Raw genomic sequence first — 27,255 nt, forward strand, 5'->3', positions numbered from 1 at the left:
TCTAGGAGTTACAGCAACAGCAGAGGGAGGTCTAGGAGTTACAAAAGCAGCAGAGGGAGGTCTAGGATTTATACCAGCAGCAGAGGGATGTCCAGGAGTTACAATAGCAGCAGAGGGAGGTCTAGGAGTTACAGCAACAGCAGAGGGAGGTCCAGGAGTTACAGCAACAGCAGAGGGAGGTCCAGGAATTATACCAGCAGCAGAGGGGGGTCGAGGAATTATACCAGCAGCAGAGGGGGGTCTAGGAATTATACCAGCAGCAGAGGGGGGTCCAGGAGTTACAACAGCAACAGAGGGAGGTCCAGGAGTTACAGCAAAAGCAGAGGGAGGTCCAGGAGTTACAGCAACGGCAGCAGAGGGAGGTCCAGGAGTTACAACAGCAGCAGAGGGAGGTCCAGGAGTTACAACAACAGCAGAGGGAGGTCCAGGAATTATACCAGCAGCAGAGGGGGGTCCAGGAGTTACAACAACAGCAGAGGGTGGTCCAGGAATTATACCAGCAGCAGAGGGAGGTCCAGGAGTTACAGCAACAGCAGAGGGAGGTCCAGGAATTATACCAGCAGCAGAGGGAGGTCTAGGAGTTACAACAACAGCAGAGAGAGGTCCAGGAATTATACCAGCAGCAGAGGGGGGTCCAGGAGTTACAACAACAGCAGAGGGAGGTCCAGGAATTATACCAGCAGCAGAGGGGGGTCGAGGAATTATACCAGCAGCAGAGGGGGGTCTAGGAATTATACCAGCAGCAGAGGGGGGTCCAGGAGTTACAACAGCAGCAGAGGGAGGTCCAGGAGTTACAGCAAAAGCAGAGGGAGGTCCAGGAGTTACAGCAACAGCGGAGGGGGGTCCAGGAGTTACAGCAACAGTAGCAGAGGGAGGTCTTGGAGTTACAACAGCAGCAGAGGGGGGTCCAGGAGTTATACCAGCAGCAGAGGGAGGTCCAGGAGTTATACCAGCAGCAGAGGGAGGTCCAGGAGTTATACCAGCAGCAGAGGGGGGTCCAGGACTTGCAACAGCAGCAGAGGGAGGTCTAGGAGTTACAACAGCAGCAGAGGGAGGTCCAGGAGTTATACCAGCAGCAGAGGGATGTCCAGGAGTGACGACAGTAGCAGAGGGAGGTCCAGGAGTTGTACCAGCAGCAGAGGGCGGTCCAGGAGTTACAACAGCAGCAGAGGGAGGTCCAGGAGTTATACCAGCAGCAGAGGGAGGTCCAGGACCTGCAACAGCAGCAGAGGGAGGTCCAGGAGTTACAGCAACAGCAGAGGGAGGTCGAGGAGTTACAACAGCAGCAGAGGGAGGTCCAGGAGTTATACCAGCAGAAGAGGGAGGTCCAGGAGTGACGACAGTAGCAGAGGGAGGTCCAGGAGTTATACCAGCAGAAGAGGGAGGTCCAGGAGTGATGACAGCAGCAGAGGGAGGTCCAGGAGTTACAACAGCAGCAGAGGGAGGTCCAGGAGTTATACCAGCAGCAGAGGGAGGTCCAGGAGTGATGACAGCAGCAGAGGGAGGTCCAGGAGTTATTCCAGCAGCAGAGGGAGGTCTAGGAGTTACAACAGCAGCAGAGGGAGGTCCAGGAGTTATACCAGCAGCAGAGGGGGGTCCAGGAGCTATACCAGCAGCAGAGGGGTGTCCAGGAGTTATACCAGCAGCAGAGGGAGGTCCAGGAGTGATGACAGCAGCAGAGGGAGGTCCAGGAGTTATACCAGCAGCAGAGGGGGGTCCAGGAGTTATACCAGCAGCAGAGGGAGGTCCAGGAGTTATACCAGCAGCAGAGGGAGGTCCAGGAGTTACGACAGCAGCAGAGGGAGGTCTAGGAGTTACAGCAACAGCAGAGGGAGGTCTAGGAGTTACAAAAGCAGCAGAGGGAGGTCTAGGATTTATACCAGCAGCAGAGGGATGTCCAGGAGTTACAATAGCAGCAGAGGGAGGTCTAGGAGTTACAGCAACAGCAGAGGGAGGTCCAGGAGTTACAGCAACAGCAGAGGGAGGTCCAGGAATTATACCAGCAGCAGAGGGGGGTCGAGGAATTATACCAGCAGCAGAGGGGGGTCTAGGAATTATACCAGCAGCAGAGGGGGGTCCAGGAGTTACAACAGCAACAGAGGGAGGTCCAGGAGTTACAGCAAAAGCAGAGGGAGGTCCAGAAGTTACAGCAACTGCAGCAGAGGGAGGTCCAGGAGTTACAACAGCAGCAGAGGGAGGTCCAGGAGTTACAACAACAGCAGAGGGAGTTCCAGGAATTATACCAGCAGCAGAGGGAGGTCTAGGAGTTACAACAACAGCAGAGGGAGGTCTAGGAATTATACCAGCAGCAGAGGGGGTTCCAGGAGTTACAACAACAGCAGAGGGTGGTCCAGGAATTATACCAGCAGCAGAGGGAGGTCCAGGAGTTACAGCAACAGCAGAGGGAGGTCCAGGAATTATACCAGCAGCAGAGGGAGGTCTAGGAGTTACAACAACAGCAGAGGGAGGTCCAGGAATTATACCAGCAGCAGAGGGGGGTCGAGGAATTATACCAGCAGCAGAGGGGGGTCTAGGAATTATACCAGCAGCAGAGGGGGGTCTAGGAATTATACCAGCAGCAGAGGGGGGTCCAGGAGTTACAACAGCAGCAGAGGGAGGTCCAGGAGTTATACCAGCAGCACAGGGAGGTCCAGGAGTTACAACAGCATCAGAGGGAGGTCTAGGAGTTACAACAGCAGCAGAGGGAGGTCCAGGAGTTATACCAGCAGCAGAGGGAGGTCCAGGAGTGACGACAGTAGCAGAGGGAGGTCCAGGAGTTATACCAGCAGCTGAGGGAGGTCCAGGAGTTACAACAGCAGCAGAGGGAGGTCCAGGAGTTATACCAGCAGCAGACGGAGGTCCAGGAGTGATGACAGTAACAGAGGGAAGTCCAGGAGTTATACCAGCAGCAGAGGGAGGTCCAGGAGTGATGACAGCAGCAGAGGGAGGTCCAGGAGTTATTCCAGCAACAGAGGTGGGTCCAGGAGTTTTACCAGCAGCAGAGGGAGGTCCAGGAGTGATGACAGCAGCAGAGGGATGTCCAGGAGTTATTCCAGCAGCAGAGGGAGGTCTAGGAGTTACAACAGCAGCAGAGGGAGGTCCAGGGGTTATACCAGCAGCAGAGGGGCGTCCAGGAGTTATACCAGCAGCAGAGGGGGGTCTAGGAGTTATACCAGCAGCAGAGGGAGGTCCAGGAGTGATGACAGCAGCAGAGGGAGGTCCAGGAGTTATACCAGCAGCAGAGGGAGGTCCAGGAGTTATACCAGCAGCAGAGGGATGTCCAGGAGTTACGACAGCAGCAGAGGGAGGTCTAGGAGTTACAGCAACAGCAGAGGGAGTTCTAGGAGTTACAAAAGCAGCAGAGGGAGGTCTAGGATTTATACCAGCAGCAGAGGGAGGTCTAGGAGTTGTGCCAGCAGCAGAGGGGGGTCGAGGAATTATACCAGCAGCAGAGGGTGGTGTAGGAATTATACCAGCAGCAGAGGGGGGTCGAGTAATTATACCAGCAGCAGAGGGGGGTGTAGGAATTATATCAGCAGCAGAGGGGGGTCTAGGAGTTACAACAACAGCAGAGGGAGGTCCAGGAATTATACCAGCTGCAGAGGGGGGTCTAGGAATTATACCAGCAGCAGAGGGGGGTCCAGGAGTTACAACAGCAGCAGAGGGAGGTCCAGGAGTTACAACAGCAGCAGAGGGAGGTCCAGGAGTTATACCAGCAGCACAGGGAGGTCCAGGACTTGCAACAGCAGCAGAGGGAGGTCCAGGAGTTATACCAGCAGCAGAGGGAGGTCCAGGAGTTACAACAGCATCAGAGGGAGGTCTAGGAGTTACAACAGCAGCAGAGGGAGGTCCAGGAGTTATACCAGCAGCAGAGGGAGGTCCAGGAGTGACGACAGTAGCAGAGGGAGGTCCCGGAGTTATACCAGCAGCTGAGGGAGGTCCAGGAGTTACAACAGCAGCAGAGGGAGGTCCAGGAGTTATACCAGCAGCAGAGGGAGGTCCAGGAGTGATGACAGTAGCAGAGGGAAGTCCAGGAGTTATACCAGCAGCAGAGGGAGGTCCAGGAGTGATGACAGCAGCAGAGGGAGGTCCAGGAGTTATTCCAGCAACAGAGGTGGGTCCAGGAGTTATACCAGCAGCAGAGGGAGGTCCAGGAGTGATGACAGCAGCAGAGGGATGTCCAGGAGTTATTCCAGCAGCAGAGGGAGGTCTAGGAGTTACAACAGCAGCAGAGGGAGGTCCAGGGGTTATACCAGCAGCAGAGGGGCGTCCAGGAGTTATACCAGCAGCAGAGGGGGGTCTAGGAGTTATACCAGCAGCAGAGGGAGGTCCAGGAGTGATGACAGCAGCAGAGGGAGGTCCAGGAGTTATACCAGCAGCAGAGGGAGGTCCAGAAGTTATACCAGCAGCAGAGGGATGTCCAGGAGTTACGACAGCAGCAGAGGGAGGTCTAGGAGTTACAGCAACAGCAGAGGGAGTTCTAGGAGTTACAAAAGCAGCAGAGGGAGGTCTAGGATTTATACCAGCAGCAGAGGGAGGTCTAGGAGTTGTGCCAGCAGCAGAGGGGGGTCGAGGAATTATACCAGCAGCAGAGGGGGGTGTAGGAATTATACCAGCAGCAGAGGGGGGTCGAGGAATTATACCAGCAGCAGAGGGGGGTGGGTGTAGGAATTATACCAGCAGCAGAGGGGGGTCTAGGAGTTACAACAACAGCAGAGGGAGGTCCAGGAATTATACCAGCAGCAGAGGGGGGTCTAGGAATTATACCAGCAGCAGAGGGGGGTCCAGGAGTTACAACAGCAGCAGAGGGAGGTCCAGGAGTTACAACAGCAGCAGAGGGAGGTCCAGGAGTTATACCAGCAGCACAGGGAGGTCCAGGACTTGCAACAGCAGCAGAGGGAGGTCCAGGAGTTATACCAGCAGCAGAGGGAGGTCCAGGAGTTACAACAGCATCAGAGGGAGGTCTAGGAGTTACAACAGCAGCAGAGGGAGGTCCAGGAGTTATACCAGCAGCAGAGGGAGGTCCAGGAGTGACGACAGTAGCAGAGGGAGGTCCAGGAGTTATACCAGCAGCTGAGGGAGGTCCAGGAGTTACAACAGCAGCAGAGGGAGGTCCAGGAGTTATACCAGCAGCAGAGGGAGGTCCAGGAGTGATGACAGTAGCAGAGGGAAGTCCAGGAGTTATACCAGCAGCAGAGGGAGGTCCAGGAGTGATGACAGCAGCAGAGGGAGGTCCAGGAGTTATTCCAGCAACAGAGGTGGGTCCAGGAGTTATACCAGCAGCAGAGGGAGGTCCAGGAGTGATGACAGCAGCAGAGGGATGTCCAGGAGTTATTCCAGCAGCAGAGGGAGGTCTAGGAGTTACAACAGCAGCAGAGGGAGGTCCAGGGGTTATACCAGCAGCAGAGGGGCGTCCAGGAGTTATACCAGCAGCAGAGGGGGGTCTAGGAGTTATACCAGCAGCAGAGGGAGGTCCAGGAGTGATGACAGCAGCAGAGGGAGGTCCAGGAGTTATACCAGCAGCAGAGGGAGGTCCAGGAGTTATACCAGCAGCAGAGGGATGTCCAGGAGTTACGACAGCAGCAGAGGGAGGTCTAGGAGTTACAGCAACAGCAGAGGGAGTTCTAGGAGTTACAAAAGCAGCAGAGGGAGGTCTAGGATTTATACCAGCAGCAGAGGGAGGTCTAGGAGTTGTGCCAGCAGCAGAGGGGGGTCGAAGAATTATACCAGCAGCAGAGGGGGGTGTAGGAATTATACCAGCAGCAGAGGGGGGTCTAGGAGTTACAACAACAGCAGAGGGAGGTCCAGGAATTATACCAGCAGCAGAGGGGGGTCCAGGAGTTATTCCAGCAGCAGAGGGGGGTGTAGGAATTATACCAGCAGCAGAGGGGGGTGTAGGAATTATACCAGCAGCAGAGGGGGGTCCAGGAGTTATTCCAGCAGCAGATGTGGGTCCAGGAGTGATGACAGCAGCAGAGGGAGGTCCAGCAATTATACCAGCAGCAGAGGGAGGTCCAGGAGTTACAACAGCAGCGGAGGGAGGTCCAGGAGTTATACCAGCAACAGAGGGAGATCCAGGAGTTATAACAGCAGCGGAGGGATGTCCAGGAGTTATACCCGCAGCAGAGGGAGGACCAGGAGTTATACCAGCAGCAGAGGGAGGTCCAGGAGTTATACCAGCAGCAGAGGGGGGTCCAGGAGTTATACCAGCAGCAGAGAGAGGTCCAGGAGTTTCAGCAACAGCAGAGGGAGGTCCAGGAGTTATACCAGCAGCAGAGGGAGGTCCAGGTGTTATAGCAGCAGCAGAGGGAGGTCCAGGAGTGATACCAGCAGCAGAGGGAGGTCCAGGAGTTAAACCAGCAGCTGAGGGAGGTCCAGGAGTTAAACCAGCGGCAGAGGGAGGTCCAGGTGTTATACCAGCAGCAGAGGGAGGTCCAGGAGTTATACCAGCAGCAGAGGGAGGTCCAGGAGTTAAACCAGCGGCAGAGGGAGGTCCAGGAGTTAAACCAGCAGCAGAGGGGGGTCTAGGAGTTACAACAGCAGCAGAGGGAGGTCCAGGAGTTAAACCAGCAGCAGAGGGAGGTCCAGGAGTTAAACCAGCGGCAGAGGTAGGTCCAGGTGTTATACCAGCAGCAGAGGGATGTCCAGGAGTTAAACCAGCAGCAGAGGGAGGTCCAGGAGTTAAACCAGCGGCAGAGGGAGGTCCAGGTGTTATACCAGCAGCAGAGGGAGGTCCAGGAGTTATACCAGCAGCAGAGGGAGGTCCAGGAGTTAAACCAGCGGCAGAGGGAGGTCCAGGAGTTAAACCAGCAGCAGCGGGCGGTCCAGGCGTTATACCAGCAGCAGAGGGAGGTCCAGGGCCTATACCAGGAGCAGAGCGAGGTCCAGACGTTATACCAGCAGCGGAGGGAGGTCCAGGAGTTATACCAGCGGCAGAGGGAGGTCCAGGAGTTGCAACAGAAGCTGAGGGAGGTCCAGGAGTAATACCAGCAGCATAGGGAGCTCCAGGAGTTATACCAGCAACAGAGGGAGGTCCAGGAGTTATACCCGCAGCAGAGGGAGGTCCAGGAGTTATACCAGCAGCAGAGGGAGGTCCAGGAGTTATACCAGCAGCGGAGGGACGTCCAGGAGTTATACCCGCAGCAGAGGGAGGTCCAGGAGTTATACCAGCAGCAGAGGGAGGTCCATGAGTTATACCAGCAGCAGAGGGAGGTCCAGGAGTTATACCAGCAGCGGAGGGAGGTCCAGGAGTTAAACCAGCGGCAGCGGGCGGTACAGGAGTTATACCAGCAGCAGAGGGAGGTCCAGGAGTTAAACCAGCAGCAGCGGGCGGTGCAGGAGTTATACCAGCAGCAGAGGGAGGTCCAGGAGTTATACCAGCAGCAGAGCGAGTTCCAGGAGTTATACCAGCAGCAGAGGGAGGTCCAGGAGTTGCAACAGCAGCGGAGGGAGGTCCAGGAGTTATACCAGCAGCAGAGGGACGTCCAGGAGTTACAACAGCAGCGGAGGGAGTTCCAGGAGTTATACCAGCAACAGAGGGAGGTCCAGGAGTTATAACAGCAGCCGAGGGAGTTCCAGGAGTTATACCCGCAGCAGAGGGAGGTCCAGGAGTTATACCAGCAGCAGAGGGAGGTCCAGGAGTTATACCAGCAGCAGAGGGAGATCCAGGAGTTATACCAGCAGCAGAGGGAGGTCCAGGAGTTATACCAGCAGCTGAGGGAGGTCCAGGAGTTACAACAGCAGCGGAGGGAGGTCCAGGAGTTATACCAGCAGCAGAGGGAGGTCCAGGAGTTATACCAGCCGCGGAGGGAGGTTCAGGAGTTATACCAGCAGCAGAGGGAGGTCCAGGAGTGATGACAGTAGCAGAGGGAAGTCCAGGAGTTATACCAGCAGCAGAGGGAGGTCCAGGAGTGATGACAGCAGCTGAGGGAGGTCCAGGACTTGCAACAGCAGCAGAGGGAGGTCCAGGAGTTATACCAGCAGCAGAGGGAGGTCCAGGAGTTACAACAGCATCAGAGGGAGGTCTAGGAGTTACAACAGCAGCAGAGGGAGGTCCAGGAGTTATACCAGCAGCAGAGGGAGGTCCAGGAGTGACGACAGTAGCAGAGGGAGGTCCAGGAGTTATACCAGCAGCTGAGGGAGGTCCAGGAGTTACAACAGCAGCAGAGGGAGGTCCAGGAGTTATACCAGCAGCAGAGGGAGGTCCAGGAGTGATGACAGTAGCAGAGGGAAGTCCAGGAGTTATACCAGCAGCAGAGGGAGGTCCAGGAGTGATGACAGCAGCAGAGGGAGGTCCAGGAGTTATTCCAGCAACAGAGGTGGGTCCAGGAGTTATACCAGCAGCAGAGGGAGGTCCAGGAGTGATGACAGCAGCAGTGGGATGTCCAGGAGTTATTCCAGCAGCAGAGGGAGGTCTAGGAGTTACAACAGCAGCAGAGGGAGGTCCAGGGGTTATACCAGCAGCAGAGGGGCGTCCAGGAGTTATACCAGCAGCAGAGGGGGGTCTAGGAGTTATACCAGCAGCAGAGGGAGGTCCAGGAGTGATGACAGCAGCAGAGGGAGGTCCAGGAGTTATACCAGCAGCAGAGGGAGGTCCAGAAGTTATACCAGCAGCAGAGGGATGTCCAGGAGTTACGACAGCAGCAGAGGGAGGTCTAGGAGTTACAGCAACAGCAGAGGGAGTTCTAGGAGTTACAAAAGCAGCAGAGGGAGGTCTAGGATTTATACCAGCAGCAGAGGGAGGTCTAGGAGTTGTGCCAGCAGCAGAGGGGGGTCGAGGAATTATACCAGCAGCAGAGGGGGGTGTAGGAATTATACCAGCAGCAGAGGGGGGTCTAGGAGTTACAACAACAGCAGAGGGAGGTCCAGGAATTATACCAGCAGCAGAGGGGGGTCCAGGAGTTATTCCAGCAGCAGAGGGGGGTGTAGGAATTATACCAGCAGCAGAGGGGGGTGTAGGAATTATACCAGCAGCAGAGGGGGGTCCAGGAGTTATTCCAGCAGCAGATGTGGGTCCAGGAGTGATGACAGCAGCAGAGGGAGGTCCAGCAATTATACCAGCAGCAGAGGGAGGTCCAGGAGTTACAACAGCAGCGGAGGGAGGTCCAGGAGTTATACCAGCAACAGAGGGAGATCCAGGAGTTATAACAGCAGCGGAGGGAGGTCCAGGAGTTATACCCGCAGCAGAGGGAGGACCAGGAGTTATACCAGCAGCAGAGGGAGGTCCAGGAGTTATACCAGCAGCAGAGGGGGGTCCAGGAGTTATACCAGCAGCAGAGAGAGGTCCAGGAGTTTCAGCAACAGCAGAGGGAGGTCCAGGAGTTATACCAGCAGCAGAGGGAGGTCCAGGTGTTATAGCAGCAGCAGAGGGAGGTCCAGGAGTGATACCAGCAGCAGAGGGAGGTCCAGGAGTTAAACCAGCAGCTGAGGGAGGTCCAGGAGTTAAACCAGCGGCAGAGGGAGGTCCAGGTGTTATACCAGCAGCAGAGGGAGGTCCAGGAGTTATACCAGCAGCAGAGGGAGGTCCAGGAGTTAAACCAGCGGCAGAGGGAGGTCCAGGAGTTAAACCAGCAGCAGAGGGGGGTCTAGGAGTTACAACAGCAGCAGAGGGAGGTCCAGGAGTTAAACCAGCAGCAGAGGGAGGTCCAGGAGTTAAACCAGCGGCAGAGGTAGGTCCAGGTGTTATACCAGCAGCAGAGGGAGGTCCAGGAGTTAAACCAGCAGCAGAGGGAGGTCCAGGAGTTAAACCAGCGGCAGAGGGAGGTCCAGGTGTTATACCAGCAGCAGAGGGAGGTCCAGGAGTTATACCAGCAGCAGAGGGAGGTCCAGGAGTTAAACCAGCGGCAGAGGGAGGTCCAGGAGTTAAACCAGCAGCAGCGGGCGGTCCAGGCGTTATACCAGCAGCAGAGGGAGGTCCAGGACCTATACCAGGAGCAGAGCGAGGTCCAGACGTTATACCAGCAGCGGAGGGAGGTCCAGGAGTTGCAACAGAAGCTGAGGGAGGTCCAGGAGTAATACCAGCAGCATAGGGAGCTCCAGGAGTTATACCAGCAACAGAGGGAGGTCCAGGAGTTATACCTGCAGCAGAGGGAGGTCCAGGAGTTATACCAGCAGCAGAAGTAGGTCCAGGAGTTATACCAGCAGCGGAGGGAGGTCCAGGAGTTATACCCGCAGCAGAGGGAGGTCCAGGAGTTATACCAGCAGCAGAGGGAGGTCCATGAGTTATACCAGCAGCAGAGGGAGGTCCAGGAGTTATACCAGCAGCGGAGGGAGGTCCAGGAGTTAAACCAGCGGCAGCGGGCGGTACAGGAGTTATACCAGCAGCAGAGGGAGGTCCAGGAGTTAAACCAGCAGCAGCGGGCGGTGCAGGAGTTATACCAGCAGCAGAGGGAGGTCCAGGAGTTATACCAGCAGCAGAGCGAGTTCCAGGAGTTATACCAGCAGCAGAGGGAGGTCCAGGAGTTGCAACAGCAGCGGAGGGAGGTCCAGGAGTTATACCAGCAGCAGAGGGACGTCCAGGAGCTACAACAGCAGCGGAGGGAGTTCCAGGAGTTATACCAGCAACAGAGGGAGGTCCAGGAGTTATAACAGCAGCCGAGGGAGTTCCAGGAGTTATACCCGCAGCAGAGGGAGGTCCAGGAGTTATACCAGCAGCAGAGGGAGGTCCAGGAGTTATACCAGCAGCAGAGGGAGATCCAGGAGTTATACCAGCAGCAGAGGGAGGTCCAGGAGTTATACCAGCAGCTGAGGGAGGTCCAGGAGTTACAAAAGCAGCGGAGGGAGGTCCAGGAGTTATACCAGCAGCAGAGGGAGGTCCAGGAGTTATACCAGCCGCGGAGGGAGGTTCAGGAGTTATACCAGCAGCAGAGGGAGGTCCAGGCGTTATACCAGCCGCGGAGGGAGGTCCAGGAGTTATACCAGCAGTGGAGGGCGGTCCAGCAGTTATACCAGCCGCAGAGGGAGGTCCAGGAGTTATACCAGCAGCGGAGGGAGGTCCAGGAGTTACAACAGCAGCGGAGGGAGGTCCAGAAGTTACAACAGCAGCGGAGGGAGGTCCAGGAGTTACAACAGCAGCGGAGGGAGGTCCAGGAGTTACAGCAGCAGCGGAGGGAGGTCCAGGAGTTACAACAGCAGTGGAGGGAGGTCCAGGAGTTATACCAGCAGCAGAGGGAGGTCCAGGAGTTACAGCAGCAGCGGAGGGAGGTCCAGGAGTTACAGCAGCAGCGGAGGGATGTCCTGGAGTTATACCAGCAGCAGAGGGAGGTCCAGGAGATATACCAGCAGCTGAGGGAGGTCCAGGTGTTATACCAGCAGCAGAGGGAGGTCCAGGTGTTATACCAGCAGCAGAGGGAGGTCCAGGAGTTAAACCAGCAGCAGCGGGCGTTCCAGGCGTTATTCCAGCAGCAGAGGGAGGTCCAGGAGTTATACCAGGAGCAGAGCGAGGTCCAGGCATTATACCAGCAGCGGAGGGAGGTCCAGGAGTTATACCAGCGGGACAGGGAGGTCCAGGAGTTGCAACAGCAGCTGAGGGAGGTCCAGCAATTATACCAGCAGCAGAGGGAGGTCCAGGAGTTACAACAGCAGCGGAGGGAGGTCCAGGAGTTATACCAGCAACAGAGGGAGATCCAGGAGTTATAACAGCAGCGGAGGGAGGTCCAGGAGTTATACCCGCAGCAGAGGGAGGTCCAGGAGTTATACCAGCAGCAGAGGGAGGTCCAGGAGTTATACCAGCAGCAGAGGGAAGTCCAGAAGTTACAACAGCAGCGGAGGGAGTTCCAGGAGTTATACCAGCAGCAGAGGGAGGTCCAGGAGTTATACCAGCAGCAGAGGGAGTTCCAGGAGTTATACCAGCAGCTGAGGGAGGTCCAGGAGATATACCAGCAGCGGAGGGAGGTCCAGGAGTTACAACAGCAGCAGAGGGACGTCCAGGAGTTATACCAGCCGCGGAGGGATGTCCAGGAGTTATACCAGCAGTGGAGGGAGGTCCAGCAGTTATACCAGCCGCAGAGGGAGGTCCAGGAGTTATACCAGCAGCGGAGGAAGTTCCAGGAATTACAGCAACAGCAGAGGGATGTCTAGCAGTTACAACAGCAGCAGAGGGAGGTCCAGGAGTTATAACAGCAGCAGAGGAAGGTCCAGGAGTGACAACAGCAGCAGAGGGAGGTCCGGGAGTTATACCAGCAGCAGAGGGAGGTCCAGGAGTGACGACAGCAGCATAGGGAGGTCCAGGACTTGCAACAGCAGCAGAGGGAGGTCCAGCAGTTACAACAGCAGCAGAGGGAGGTCCAGTTGTTATACCAGCAGCAGAGGGAGGTCCAGGAGTTATACCAGCAGCAGAGGGAGGTCCAGGAGTTATACCAGCAGCGGAGGGAGGTCCAGGAGTTAAACCAGCGGCAGCGGGCGGTCCAGGAGTTATACCAGCAGCAGAGGGAGGTCCAGGAGTTAAACCAGCAGCAGCGGGCGGTCCAGGAGTTATACCAGCAGCAGAACGAGTTCCAGGAGTTATACCAGCAGCAGAGGGAGGTCCAGGAGTTGCAACAGCAGCGGAGGGATGTCCAGGAGTTATACCAGCAGCAGAGGGAGGTCCAGGAGTTACAACAGCAGCGGAGGGAGGTCCAGGAGTTATACCAGCAACAGAGGGAGGTCCAGGAGTTATAACAGTAGCGGAGGGAGGTCCAGGAGTTATACCCACTGCAGAGGGTGTTCCAGGAGTTATACCAGCAGCAGAGGGAGGTCCAGGAGTTATACCAGCAGCTGAGGGAGGTCCAGGAGTTACAACAGCAGCGGAGGTAGGTCCAGGAGTTATACCAGCAGCAGAGGGCGGTCCAGGAGTTATACCAGCCGCGGAGGGAGGTTCAGGAGATATACCAGCAGCAGAGGGAGGTCCAGGAGTTATACCAGCCGCGCAGGGAGGTACAGGAGTTATACCAGCAGTGGAGGGAGGTCCAGCAGTTATACCAGCCGCAGAGGGAGGTCCAGGAGTTATACCAGCAGCGGAGGGAGGTCCAGGAGTTACAACAGCAGCGGAGGGATGTCCAGGAGTTACAACAGCAGCGGAGGGACGTCCAGGAGTTACAACAGCAGCGGAGGGAGTTCCAGGAGTTACAGCAGCAGCGGAGGGAGGTCCAGGAGTTACAACAGCAGTGGAGGGAGGTTCAGGAGTTATCACCAGCAGCAGAGGGAGGTCCAGGAGTTACAGCAGCAGCGGAGGGAGGTCCTGGAGTTATACCAGCAGCAGAGGGAGGTCCAGGAGTTATACCAGCAGCTGAGGGAGGTCCAGGTGTTATACCAGCAGCAGAGGGAGGTCCAGGAGTTATACCAGCAGCAGAGGGATGTCCAGGAGTTATACCAGCAGCAGAAGGAGGTCCAGGAGTTACAACAGCAGCAGAGGGAGGTCCAGGAGTTATACCAGCAGCGGAGGGATGTCCAGGAGTTATACCAGCAGCAGAGGGAGGTCCAGGAGTTACAACAGCAGCGGAGGGAGGTCCAGGAGTTATACCAGCAACAGAGGGAGGTCCAGGAGTTATAACAGCAGCGGAGGGAGGTCCAGGAGTTATACCCACTGCAGAGGGAGGTCCAGGAGATATACCAGCAGCAGAGGGAGGTCCAGGAGTTATACCAGCAGCAGAGGGTGTTCCAGGAGTTATACCAGCAGCAGAGGGAGGTCCAGGAGTTATACCAGTAGCTGAGGGAGGTCCAGGAGTTACAACAGCAGCGGAGGGAGGTCCAGGAGTTATCCCAGCCGCGGAGGGAGGTTCAGGAGTTATACCAGCAGCGCAGGGAGGTACAGGAGTTATACCAGCAGTGGAGGGAGGTCCAGCAGTTATACCAGCCGCAGAGGGAGGTCCAGGAGTTATACCAGCAGCGGAGGGAGGTCCAGGATTTACAACAGCAGCGGAGGGATGTCCAGGAGTTACAACAGCAGCGGAGGGACGTCCAGGAGTTACAACAGCAGCGGAGGGAGGTCCAGGAGTAACAGCAGCAGCGGAGGGAGGTCCAGGAGTTACAACAGCAGTGGAGGGAGGTCCAGGAGTTATACCAGCAGCAGAGGGAGGTCCAGGAGTTACAGCAGCAGCGGAGGGCGGTCCAGGAGTTACAGCAGCAGCGGAGGGAGGTCCTGGAGTTATACCAGCAGCAGAGGGAGGTCCAGGAGGTATACCAGCAGCTGAGGGAGGTCCAGGTGTTATACCAGCAGCAGAGGGAGGTCCAGGAGTTATACCAGCAGCAGAGGGAGGTCCAGGAGTTATACCAGCAGCAGAGGGAAGTCCAGGAGTTACAACAGCAGCAGAGGGAGGTCCAGGAGTTATACCTTCAGCAGAGGGAGGTCCAGGAGTTATACCAGCAGCAGAGGGAGGTCCAGGAGTTATACCAGCTGCAGAGCGAGGTCCAGGAGTTATACCAGCAGCTGAGGGAGGTCCAGGTGTTATACTAGCAGCAGAGGGAGGTCCAGGAGTTATACCAGCAGCAGAGGGAGGTCCAGGAGTTATACCAGCAGCAGAGGGAGGTCCAGGAGTTACAGCAGCAGCAGAGGGAGGTCCAGGAGTATACCAGCAGCAGAGGGAGGTCCAGGGGTTATACCAGCAGCAGAGGGAGGTCCAGGAGTTACAACAGCAGCGGAGGGAGGTCCAGGAGTTATACCAGCAGCTGAGGGAGGTCCAGGTGTTATACCAGCAGCAGAGGAAGGTGCAGGAGTTACAACAGCAGCAGAGGGAGGTCCAGGATTTATACCAGCAGCAGAGGGAGGTCCAGGAGTTATACCAGCAGCCGAGGGAGGTCCAGGAGTTATTCCAGCAGCAGAGGGAGGTCTAGGAGTTACAACGGCAGCAGAGGGAGGTCCAGGAGATATACCAGCAGCAGAGTGGGGTCCAGGAGTTTTACCAGCAGCAGAGGGGGGTCCAGGAGTTATACCAGCAGCAGAGGGAGGTCCAGGAGTGATGACAGCAGCAGAGGGAGGTCCAGGAGTTATACCAGCAGCAGAGGGATGTCCAGGAGTTACGACAGCAGCAGAGGGAGGTCTAGGAGTTACAGCAACAGCAGAGGGAGGTCTCGGAGTTACAAAAGCAGCAGAGGGAGGTCTAGGATTTATACCAGCGGCAGAGGGAGGTCCAGGAGTTATTCCAGCAGCAGAGGGGTGTCGAGGAATTATACCAGCAGCAGAAGGGGGTCTTGGAGTTCCAACAGCAGCAGAGGGAGGTCCAGGAGTTACAGCAACAGCAGAGGGAGGTCCAGGAGTTACAGCAACAGCAGAGGGAGGTCCAGGAGTTACAACAACAGCAGAGGGAGGTCCATGAATTATACCAGCAGCAGAGGGGGGTCGAGGAATTATACCAGCAGCAGAGGGAGGTCCAGGAGTTACAACAGCAGCGGAGGGAGGTCCAGGAGTTATACCAGCAACAGAGGGAGATCCAGGAGTTATAACAGCAGCGGAGGGAGGTCCAGGAGTTATACCCGCAGCAGAGGGAGGTCCAGGAGTTATACCAGCAGCAGAGGGAGGTCCAGGAGTTATACCAGCAGCAGAGGGAAGTCCAGAAGTTACAACAGCAGCGGAGGGAGTTCCAGGAGTTATACCAGCAGCAGAGGGAGGTCCAGGAGTTATACCAGCAGCAGAGGGAGTTCCAGGAGTTATACCAGCAGCTGAGGGAGGTCCAGGAGATATACCAGCAGCGGAGGGAGGTCCAGGAGTTACAACAGCAGCAGAGGGACGTCCAGGAGTTATACCAGCCGCGGAGGGAGGTCCAGGAGTTATACCAGCAGTGGAGGGAGGTCCAGCAGTTATACCAGCCGCAGAGGGAGGTCCAGGAGTTATACCAGCAGCGGAGGAAGGTCCAGGAATTACAGCAACAGCAGAGGGAGGTCTAGCAGTTACAACAGCAGCAGAGGGAGGTCCAGGAGTTATACCAGCAGCAGAGGAAGGTCCAGGAGTGACAACAGCAGCAGAGGGAGGTCCGGGAGTTATACCAGCAGCAGAGGGAGGTCCAGGACTTGCAACAGCAGCAGAGGGAGGTCCAGCAGTTACAACAGCAGCAGAGGGAGGTCCAGTTGTTATACCAGCAGCAGAGGGAGGTCCAGGAGTTATACCAGCAGCAGAGGGAGGTCCAGGAGTTATACCAGCAGCGGAGGGAGGTCCAGGAGTTAAACCAGCGGCAGCGGGCGGTCCAGGAGTTATACCAGCAGCAGAGGGAGGTCCAGGAGTTAAACCAGCAGCAGCGGGCGGTCCAGGAGTTATACCAGCAGCAGAACGAGTTCCAGGAGTTATACCAGCAGCAGAGGGAGGTCCAGGAGTTGCAACAGCAGCGGAAGGATGTCCAGGAGTTATACCAGCAGCAGAGGGAGGTCCAGGAGTTACAACAGCAGCGGAGGGAGGTCCAGGAGTTATACCAGCAACAGAGGGAGGTCCAGGAGTTATAACAGTAGCGGAGGGAGGTCCAGGAGTTATACCCACTGCAGAGGGTGTTCCAGGAGTTATACCAGCAGCAGAGGGAGGTCCAGGAGTTATACCAGCAGCTGAGGGAGGTCCAGGAGTTACAACAGCAGCGGAGGGAGGTCCAGGAGTTATACCAGCAGCAGAGGGAGGTCCAGGAGTTATACCAGCCGCGGAGGGAGGTTCAGGAGTTACAGCAGCAGCGGAGGGAGGTCCAGGAGTTACAACAGCAGTGGAGGGAGTTTCAGGAGTTATCACCAGCAGCAGAGGGAGGTCCAGGAGTTACAGCAGCAGCGGAGGGCGGTCCAGGAGTTACAGCAGCAGCGGAGTGAGGTCCTGGAGTTATACCAGCAGCAGAGGGAGGTCCAGGAGTTATACCAGCAGCTGAGGGAGGTCCAGGTGTTATACCAGCAGCAGAGGGAGGTCCAGGAGTTATACCAGCAGCAGAGGGAGGTCCAGGAGTTATACCAGCAGCAGTAGGAGGTCCAGGAGTTACAACAGCAGCAGAGGGAGGTCCAGGAGTTATACCAGCAGCGGAGGGATGTCCAGGAGTTATACCAGCAGCAGAGGGAGGTCCAGGAGTTACAACAGCAGCGGAGGGAGGTCCAGGAGTTATACCAGCAACAGAGGGAGGTCCAGGAGTTATAACAGCAGCGGAGGGAGGTCCAGGAGTTATACCCACTGCAGAGGGAGGTCCAGGAGTTATACCAGCAGCAGAGGGAGTTCCAGGAGTTATACCAGCAGCTGAGGGAGGTCCAGGAGATATACCAGCAGCGGAGGGAGGTCCAGGAGTTACAACAGCAGCAGAGGGACGTCCAGGAGTTATACCAGCCGCGGAGGGAGGTCCAGGAGTTATACCAGCAGTGGAGGAAGATCCAGGAATTACAGCAACAGCAGAAGGAGGTCCAGGAGTTATACCAGCAGCAGAGGAAGGTCCAGGAGTGACAACAGCAGCAGAGGGAGGTCCGGGAGTTATACCAGCAGCAGAGGGAGGTCCAGGAGTGACGACAGCAGCAGAGGGAGGTCCAGGACTTGCAACAGCAGCAGAGGGAGGTCCAGCAGTTACAACAGCAGCAGAGGGAGGTCCAGGAGTTATACCAGCAGCAGAGGAAGGTCCAGGAGTGACAACAGCAGCAGAGGGAGGTCCGGGAGTTATACCAGCAGCAGAGGGAGGTCCAGGAGTGACGACAGCAGCAGAGGGAGGTCCAGGACTTGCAACAGCAGCAGAGGGAGGTCCAGCAGTTACAACAGCAGCAGAGGGAGGTCCAGTTGTTATACCAGCAGCAGAGGGAGGTCCAGGAGTGACAACAGCAGCAGAGGGAGGTCCGGGAGTTATACCAGCAGCAGAGGGAGGTCCAGGAGTTATACCAGCAGCAGAGGGAGGTCCAGGACTTGCAACAGCAGCAGAGGGAGGTCCAGCAGTTACAACAGCAGCAGAGGGAGGTCCAGTTGTTATACCAGCAGCAGAGGGAGGTCCAGGAGTTATACCAGCAGCAGAGGGAGGTCCAGGAGTTATACCAGCAGCGGAGGGAGGTCCAGGAGTTAAACCAGCGGCAGCGGGCGGTCCAGGAGTTATACCAGCAGCAGAGGGAGGTCCAGGAGTTAAACCAGCAGCAGCGGGCGGTCCAGGAGTTATACCAGCAGCAGAACGAGTTCCAGGAGTTATACCAGCAGCAGAGGGAGGTCCAGGAGTTGCAACAGCAGCGGAGGGATGTCCAGGAGTTATACCAGCAGCAGAGGGAGGTCCAGGAGTTACAACAGCAGCGGAGGGAGGTCCAGGAGTTATACCAGCAACAGAGGGAGGTCCAGGAGTTATAACAGTAGCGGAGGGAGGTCCAGGAGTTATACCCACTGCAGAGGGTGTTCCAGGAGTTATACCAGCAGCAGAGGGAGGTCCAGGAGTTATACCAGCAGCTGAGGGAGGTCCAGGAGTTACAACAGCAGCGGAGGTAGGTCCAGGAGTTATACCAGCAGCAGAGGGCGGTCCAGGAGTTATACCAGCCGCGGAGGGAGGTTCAGGAGATATACCAGCAGCAGAGGGAGGTCCAGGAGTTATACCAGCCGCGCAGGGAGGTACAGGAGTTATACCAGCAGTGGAGGGAGGTCCAGCAGTTATACCAGCCGCAGAGGGAGGTCCAGGAGTTATACCAGCAGCGGAGGGAGGTCCAGGAGTTACAACAGCAGCGGAGGGATGTCCAGGAGTTACAACAGCAGCGGAGGGACGTCCAGGAGTTACAACAGCAGCGGAGGGAGTTCCAGGAGTTACAGCAGCAGCGGAGGGAGGTCCAGGAGTTACAACAGCAGTGGAGGGAGGTTCAGGAGTTATCACCAGCAGCAGAGGGAGGTCCAGGAGTTACAGCAGCAGCGGAGGGAGGTCCTGGAGTTATACCAGCAGCAGAGGGAGGTCCAGGAGTTATACCAGCAGCTGAGGGAGGTCCAGGTGTTATACCAGCAGCAGAGGGAGGTCCAGGAGTTATACCAGCAGCAGAGGGATGTCCAGGAGTTATACCAGCAGCAGAAGGAGGTCCAGGAGTTACAACAGCAGCAGAGGGAGGTCCAGGAGGTATACCAGCAGCGGAGGGATGTCCAGGAGTTATACCAGCAGCAGAGGGAGGTCCAGGAGTTACAACAGCAGCGGAGGGAGGTCCAGGAGTTATACCAGCAACAGAGGGAGGTCCAGGAGTTATAACAGCAGCGGAGGGAGGTCCAGGAGTTATACCCACTGCAGAGGGAGGTCCAGGAGATATACCAGCAGCAGAGGGAGGTCCAGGAGTTATACCAGCAGCAGAGGGTGTTCCAGGAGTTATACCAGCAGCAGAGGGAGGTCCAGGAGTTATACCAGTAGCTGAGGGAGGTCCAGGAGTTACAACAGCAGCGGAGGGAGGTCCAGGAGTTATCCCAGCCGCGGAGGGAGGTTCAGGAGTTATACCAGCAGCGCAGGGAGGTACAGGAGTTATACCAGCAGTGGAGGGAGGTCCAGCAGTTATACCAGCCGCAGAGGGAGGTCCAGGAGTTATACCAGCAGCGGAGGGAGGTCCAGGATTTACAACAGCAGCGGAGGGATGTCCAGGAGTTACAACAGCAGCGGAGGGACGTCCAGGAGTTACAACAGCAGCGGAGGGAGGTCCAGGAGTAACAGCAGCAGCGGAGGGAGGTCCAGGAGTTACAACAGCAGTGGAGGGAGGTCCAGGAGTTATACCAGCAGCAGAGGGAGGTCCAGGAGTTACAGCAGCAGCGGAGGGCGGTCCAGGAGTTACAGCAGCAGCGGAGGGAGGTCCTGGAGTTATACCAGCAGCAGAGGGAGGTCCAGGAGGTATACCAGCAGCTGAGGGAGGTCCAGGTGTTATACCAGCAGCAGAGGGAGGTCCAGGAGTTATACCAGCAGCAGAGGGAGGTCCAGGAGTTATACCAGCAGCAGAGGGAAGTCCAGGAGTTACAACAGCAGCAGAGGGAGGTCCAGGAGTTATACCAGCAGCAGAGGGAGGTCCAGGAGTTATACCAGCAGCAGAGGGAGGTCCAGGAGTTATACCAGCTGCAGAGCGAGGTCCAGGAGTTATACCAGCAGCTGAGGGAGGTCCAGGTGTTATACTAGCAGCAGAGGGAGGTCCAGGAGTTATACCAGCAGCAGAGGGAGGTCCAGGAGTTATACCAGCAGCAGAGGGAGGTCCAGGAGTTACAGCAGCAGCAGAGGGAGGTCCAGGAGTATACCAGCAGCAGAGGGAGGTCCAGGGGTTATACCAGCAGCAGAGGGAGGTCCAGGAGTTACAACAGCAGCGGAGGGAGGTCCAGGAGTTATACCAGCAGCTGAGGGAGGTCCAGGTGTTATACCAGCAGCAGAGGAAGGTGCAGGAGTTACAACAGCAGCAGAGGGAGGTCCAGGATTTATACCAGCAGCAGAGGGAGGTCCAGGAGTTATACCAGCAGCAGAGGGAGGTCCAGGAGTTATTCCAGCAGCAGAGGGAGGTCTAGGAGTTACAACGGCAGCAGAGGGAGGTCCAGGAGATATACCAGCAGCAGAGTGGGGTCCAGGAGTTTTACCAGCAGCAGAGGGGGGTCCAGGAGTTATACCAGCAGCAGAGGGAGGTCCAGGAGTGATGACAGCAGCAGAGGGAGGTCCAGGAGTTATACCAGCAGCAGAGGGATGTCCAGGAGTTACGACAGCAGCAGAGGGAGGTCTAGGAGTTACAGCAACAGCAGAGGGAGGTCTCGGAGTTACAAAAGCAGCAGAGGGAGGTCTAGGATTTATACCAGCGGCAGAGGGAGGTCCAGGAGTTATTCCAGCAGCAGAGGTGTGTCGAGGAATTATACCAGCAGCAGAAGGGGGTCTTGGAGTTCCAACAGCAGCAGAGGGAGGTCCAGGAGTTACAGCAACAGCAGAGGGAGGTCCAGGAGTTACAGCAACAGCAGAGGGAGGTCCAGGAGTTACAACAACAGCAGAGGGAGGTCCATGAATTATACCAGCAGCAGAGGGGGGTCGAGGAATTATACCAGCAGCAGAGGGAGGTCCAGGAGTTACAACAGCAGCGGAGGGAGGTCCAGGAGTTATACCAGCAACAGAGGGAGATCCAGGAGTTATAACAGCAGCGGAGGGAGGTCCAGGAGTTATACCCGCAGCAGAGGGAGGTCCAGGAGTTATACCAGCAGCAGAGGGAGGTCCAGGAGTTATACCAGCAGCAGAGGGAAGTCCAGAAGTTACAACAGCAGCGGAGGGAGTTCCAGGAGTTATACCAGCAGCAGAGGGAGGTCCAGGAGTTATACCAGCAGCAGAGGGAGTTCCAGGAGTTATACCAGCAGCTGAGGGAGGTCCAGGAGATATACCAGCAGCGGAGGGAGGTCCAGGAGTTACAACAGCAGCAGAGGGACGTCCAGGAGTTATACCAGCCGCGGAGGGAGGTCCAGGAGTTATACCAGCAGTGGAGGGAGGTCCAGCAGTTATACCAGCCGCAGAGGGAGGTCCAGGAGTTATACCAGCAGCGGAGGAAGGTCCAGGAATTACAGCAACAGCAGAGGGAGGTCTAGCAGTTACAACAGCAGCAGAGGGAGGTCCAGGAGTTATACCAGCAGCAGAGGAAGGTCCAGGAGTGACAACAGCAGCAGAGGGAGGTCCGGGAGTTATACCAGCAGCAGAGGGAGGTCCAGGACTTGCAACAGCAGCAGAGGGAGGTCCAGCAGTTACAACAGCAGCAGAGGGAGGTCCAGTTGTTATACCAGCAGCAGAGGGAGGTCCAGGAGTTATACCAGCAGCAGAGGGAGGTCCAGGAGTTATACCAGCAGCGGAGGGAGGTCCAGGAGTTAAACCAGCGGCAGCGGGCGGTCCAGGAGTTATACCAGCAGCAGAGGGAGGTCCAGGAGTTAAACCAGCAGCAGCGGGCGGTCCAGGAGTTATACCAGCAGCAGAACGAGTTCCAGGAGTTATACCAGCAGCAGAGGGAGGTCCAGGAGTTGCAACAGCAGCGGAAGGATGTCCAGGAGTTATACCAGCAGCAGAGGGAGGTCCAGGAGTTACAACAGCAGCGGAGGGAGGTCCAGGAGTTATACCAGCAACAGAGGGAGGTCCAGGAGTTATAACAGTAGCGGAGGGAGGTCCAGGAGTTATACCCACTGCAGAGGGTGTTCCAGGAGTTATACCAGCAGCAGAGGGAGTTCCAGGAGTTATACCAGCAGCTGAGGGAGGTCCAGGAGTTACAACAGCAGCGGAGGGAGGTCCAGGAGTTATACCAGCAGCAGAGGGAGGTCCAGGAGTTATACCAGCCGCGGAGGGAGGTTCAGGAGTTACAGCAGCAGCGGAGGGAGGTCCAGGAGTTACAACAGCAGTGGAGGGAGTTTCAGGAGTTATCACCAGCAGCAGAGGGAGGTCCAGGAGTTACAGCAGCAGCGGAGGGCGGTCCAGGAGTTACAGCAGCAGCGGAGTGAGGTCCTGGAGTTATACCAGCAGCAGAGGGAGGTCCAGGAGTTATACCAGCAGCTGAGGGAGGTCCAGGTGTTATACCAGCAGCAGAGGGAGGTCCAGGAGTTATACCAGCAGCAGAGGGAGGTCCAGGAGTTATACCAGCAGCAGTAGGAGGTCCAGGAGTTACAACAGCAGCAGAGGGAGGTCCAGGAGTTATACCAGCAGCGGAGGGATGTCCAGGAGTTATACCAGCAGCAGAGGGAGGTCCAGGAGTTACAACAGCAGCGGAGGGAGGTCCAGGAGTTATACCAGCAACAGAGGGAGGTCCAGGAGTTATAACAGCAGCGGAGGGAGGTCCAGGAGTTATACCCACTGCAGAGGGAGGTCCAGGAGTTATACCAGCAGCAGAGGGAGTTCCAGGAGTTATACCAGCAGCTGAGGGAGGTCCAGGAGATATACCAGCAGCGGAGGGAGGTCCAGGAGTTACAACAGCAGCAGAGGGACGTCCAGGAGTTATACCAGCCGCGGAGGGAGGTCCAGGAGTTATACCAGCAGTGGAGGAAGATCCAGGAATTACAGCAACAGCAGAGGGAGGTCCAGGAGTTATACCAGCAGCAGAGGAAGGTCCAGGAGTGACAACAGCAGCAGAGGGAGGTCCGGGAGTTATACCAGCAGCAGAGGGAGGTCCAGGAGTGACGACAGCAGCAGAGGGAGGTCCAGGACTTGCAACAGCAGCAGAGGGAGGTCCAGCAGTTACAACAGCAGCAGAGGGAGGTCCAGGAGTTATACCAGCAGCAGAGGAAGGTCCAGGAGTGACAACAGCAGCAGAGGGAGGTCCGGGAGTTATACCAGCAGCAGAGGGAGGTCCAGGAGTGACGACAGCAGCAGAGGGAGGTCCAGGACTTGCAACAGCAGCAGAGGGAGGTCCAGCAGTTACAACAGCAGCAGAGGGAGGTCCAGTTGTTATACCAGCAGCAGAGGGAGGTCCAGGAGTTACAACAGCAGCGGAGGGAGGTCCAGGAGTTATACCAGCAGCGGAGGGAGGTCCAGGAGTTAAACCAGCGGCAGCGGGCGGTCCAGGAGTTACACCAGCAGCAGAGGGAGGTCCAGGAGTTAAACCAGCAGCAGCGGGCGGTCCAGGAGTTATACCAGCAGCAGAACGAGTTCCAGGAGTTATACCAGCAGCAGAGGGAGGTCCAGGAGTTGCAACAGCAGCGGAGGGATCACCAGGAGTTATACCAGCAGCAGAGGGAGGTCCAGGAGTTACAACAGCAGCGGAGGGAGGTCCAGGAGTTATAACAGCAACAGAGGGAGGTCCAGGAGTTATAACAGTAGCGGAGGGAGGTCCAGGAGTTATACCCACTGCAGAGGGTGTTCCAGGAGTTATACCAGCAGCAGAGGGAGGTCCAGGAGTTATACCAGCAGCTGAGGGAGGTCCAGGAGTTACAACAGCAGCGGAGGGAGGTCCAGGGGTTATACCAGCAGCAGAGGGAGGTCCAGGAGTTATACCAGCCGCGGAGGGAGGTTCAGGAGTTATACCAGCAGCAGAGGGAGGTCCAGGAGTTATACCAGCCGCGCAGGGAGGTACAGGAGTTATACCAGCAGTGGAGGGAGGTCCAGCAGTTATACCAGCCGCAGAGGGAGGTCCAGGAGTTATACCAGCAGCGGAGGGAGGTCCAGGAGTTACAACAGCAGCGGAGGGATGTCCAGGAGTTACAACAGCAGCGGAGGGACGTCCAGGAGTTACAACAGCAGCGGAGGGAGTTCCAGGAGTTACAGCAGCAGCGGAGGGAGGTCCAGGAGTTACAACAGCAGTGGAGGGAGGTTCAGGAGTTATCACCAGCAGCAGAGGGAGGTCCAGGAGTTACAGCAGCAGCGGAGGGCGGTCCAGGAGTTACAGCAGCAGCGGAGGGAGGTCCTGGAGTTATACCAGCAGCAGAGGGAGGTCCAGGAGTTACAGCAACAGCGGAGGGCGGTCCAGGAGTTACAGCAGCAGCGGAGGGAGGTCCTGGAGTTATACCAGCAGCAGAGGGAGGTCCAGGAGGTATACCAGCAGCTGAGGGAGGTCCAGGTGTTATACCAGCAGCAGAGGGAGGTCCAGGAGTTATACCAGCAGCAGAGGGAGGTCCAGGAGTTATACCAGCAGCAGAGGGAGGTCCAGGAGTTACAACAGCAGCAGAGGGAGGTCCAGGAGTTATACCAGCAGCAGAGGGAGGTCCAGGAGTTATACCAGCAGCAGAGGGAGGTCCAGGAGTTACACCAGCTGCAGAGCGAGGTCCAGGAGTTATACCAGCAGCTGAGGGAGGTCCAGGTGTTATACTAGCAGCAGAGGGAGGTCCAGGAGTTATACCAGCAGCAGAGGGAGGTCCAGGAGTTATACCAGCAGCAGAGGGAGGTCCAGGAGTTACAGCAGCAGCAGAGGGAGGTCCAGGAGTATACCAGCAGCAGAGGGAGGTCCAGGAGTTATACCAGCAGCAGAGGGAGGTCCAGGAGTTACAACAGCAGCGGAGGGAGGTCCAGGAGTTATACCAGCAGCTGAGGGAGGTCCAGGTGTTATACCAGCAGCAGAGGAAGGTGCAGGAGTTACAACAGCAGCAGAGGGAGGTCCAGGAGTTATACCAGCAGCAGAGGGAGGTCCAGGAGTTATACCAGCAGCAGAGGGAGGTCCAGGAGTTATTCCAGCAGCAGAGGGAGGTCTAGGAGTTACAACGGCAGCAGAGGGAGGTCCAGGAGATATACCAGCAGCAGAGTGGGGTCCAGGAGTTATACCAGCAGCAGAGGGGGGTCCAGGAGTTATACCAGCAGCAGAGGGAGGTCCAGGAGTGATGACAGCAGCAGAGGGAGGTCCAGGAGTTATACCAGCAGCAGAGGGATGTCCAGGAGTTATACCAGCAGCAGCGGGGGGTCCAGGAGTTACAGCAACAGCAGAGGGAGGTCTAGGAGTTACAAAAGCAGCAGAGGGAGGTCTAGGATTTATACCAGCGGCAGAGGGAGGTCCAGGAGTTATTCCAGCAGCAGAGGGGTGTCGAGGAATTATACCAGCAGCAGAGGGGGGTCTTGGAGTTCTAACAGCAGCAGAGGGAGGTCCAGGAGTTACAGCAACAGCAGAGGGAGGTCCAGGAGTTACAGCAACAGCAGAGGGAGGTCCAGGAGTTACAACAACAGCAGAGGGAGGTCCATGAATTATACCAGCAGCAGAGGGGGGTCGAGGAATTATACCAGCAGCAGAGGGGGGTCTAGGAATTATACCAGCAGCAGAGGGGGATCCAGGAGTTACAGCAAAAGCAGAGGGTGGTCCAGGAGTTACAGCAACAGCAGCAGAGGGAGGTCCAGGAGTTACAGCAAAAGCAGAGGGTGGTCCAGGAGTTACAACAACAGCAGAGGGGGATCCAGGAGTGACAACAGATGCAGAGGGAGGTTGAGGAGTTACAACAGCAGCAGAGGGAGGTCCAGGAGTTACAACAGCAGCAGAAGGAGGTTGAGGAGTTACAACAGCAGCAGAGGGAGGTCCAGGAGTTACAACAACAGCAGAGGGGGATCCAGGAGTGACAACAGATGCAGAGGGAGGTTGAGGAGTTACAACAGCAGCAGAGGGAGGTCCAGGAGTGACGACAGCAGCAGAAGGAGGTCCAGGAGTTATACCAGCAGCAGAGGGGGGTCCAGGAGTTATACCAGCAGCAGAAGGGGGTCCAGGAGTTATACCAGCAGCAGAAGGGGGTCCAGGAGTTATACCAGCAGCAGAGGGATGACCAGGAGTGACGACAGCAGCAGAGGGAGGTCCAGGAGTTATACCAGCAGCAGAGCGGGGTCCAGGAGTTATACCAGCAGCAGAAGGGGGTCCAGGAGTTATACCAGCAGCAGAGGGAGGTCCAGGATTTACAACAGCAGCAGAGGGAGGTTCAGGAGTTTCAGCAACAGCAGAGGGAGGTCCAGGAGTTATACCAGCAGCAGAGTGAGATCCAGGAGTTTCAGCAACAGCAGAGGGAGGTCCAGGAGTTATACCAGCAGCAGAGGGAGGTCCAGGAGTTATACCAGCAGCAGCGGGGGGTCCAGGAGTTATACCAGCAGCAGAGGGAGGTCCAGGAGTTTCAGCAACAGCAGAGGGAGGTCCAGGAGTTATACCAGCAGCAGAGGGAGGTCCAGGTGTTATACCAGCAGCAGAGGGAGGTCCAGGAGTTATACCAGCAGCAGAGGGAGGTCCAGGAGTTAAACCAGCAGCAGAGGGACGTCCAGGAGTTAAACCAGCGGCAGAGGGAGGTCCAGGTGTTATACCAGCAGCAGAGGGATGTCCAGGAGTTAAACCAGCAGCAGAGGGAGGTCCAGGAGTTAAACCAGCAGCAGGGGAGGTCCAGGATTTAAACCAGCGGCAGAGGGAGGTCCAGGTGTTATACCAGCAGCGGAGGTAGGTCCAGGAGTTAAACCAGCAGCAGAGCGAGGTCCAGGAGTTAAACCAGCAGCAGAGGGAGGTCCAGGATTTAAACCAGCGGCAGAGGGAGGTCCAGGTGTTATACAAGCAGCGGAGGGAGGTCCAGGAGTTATACCAGCAGCAGAGGGAGGTCCAGGAGTTAAACCAGCGGCAGAGGGAGGTCCAGGAGTTAAACCAGCGGCAGAGGGTGGTCCAGGTGTTATTCCAGCAGCAGAGGGAGGTCCAGGAGTTATACCAGCGGCAGAGGGAGGTCCAGGAGTTAAACCAGGAGCAGCGGGCGGTCCAGGAGTTATACCAGCAGCAGAGGGAGGTCCAGGAGTTATACCAGGAGCAGAGCTTGGTCCAGGAGTTATACCAGCAGCGGAGGGAGGTCCAGGAGTTATACCAGCGGCAGAGGGAGGTCCAGGAGTTGCAACAGCAGCTGAGGGAGGTCCAGGAGTTATACCAGCAGCAGAGGGAGGTCCAGGAGTTACAACAGCAGCGGAGGGATGTCCAGGAGTTATACCAGCAACAGAGGGA

The 27,255-nt window shown here is 56.9% G+C and overlaps 1 protein-coding gene across 1 annotated transcript in view; it reads left to right on the plus strand.

Annotated features, from left to right (window-relative positions):
- Positions 1-2,869: 2,869 nt before the first annotated feature.
- Positions 2,870-27,255, plus strand: part of LOC137346935 (trichohyalin-like) — a 38,846-nt gene continuing 14,460 nt past the window's right edge. The window contains exons 1-14 of the mRNA XM_068010890.1: positions 2,870-2,974; positions 6,754-6,972; positions 7,201-7,362; positions 10,231-10,392; positions 11,161-11,502; positions 12,331-12,522; positions 16,081-16,362; positions 16,447-16,632; positions 17,912-18,103; positions 21,662-21,943; positions 22,028-22,213; positions 23,313-23,504; positions 23,679-24,014; positions 26,945-27,136. Of these exons, the coding sequence (XP_067866991.1) occupies positions 2,870-2,974; positions 6,754-6,972; positions 7,201-7,362; positions 10,231-10,392; positions 11,161-11,502; positions 12,331-12,522; positions 16,081-16,362; positions 16,447-16,632; positions 17,912-18,103; positions 21,662-21,943; positions 22,028-22,213; positions 23,313-23,504; positions 23,679-24,014; positions 26,945-27,136 (3,030 nt within the window). The remainder of the gene's footprint in view (positions 2,975-6,753; positions 6,973-7,200; positions 7,363-10,230; positions 10,393-11,160; positions 11,503-12,330; positions 12,523-16,080; positions 16,363-16,446; positions 16,633-17,911; positions 18,104-21,661; positions 21,944-22,027; positions 22,214-23,312; positions 23,505-23,678; positions 24,015-26,944; positions 27,137-27,255) is intronic.

Source organism: Heterodontus francisci, chromosome 31, assembly GCF_036365525.1.
Source record: "Heterodontus francisci isolate sHetFra1 chromosome 31, sHetFra1.hap1, whole genome shotgun sequence".
Taxonomy (NCBI): Eukaryota; Metazoa; Chordata; class Chondrichthyes; order Heterodontiformes; family Heterodontidae; genus Heterodontus; species Heterodontus francisci.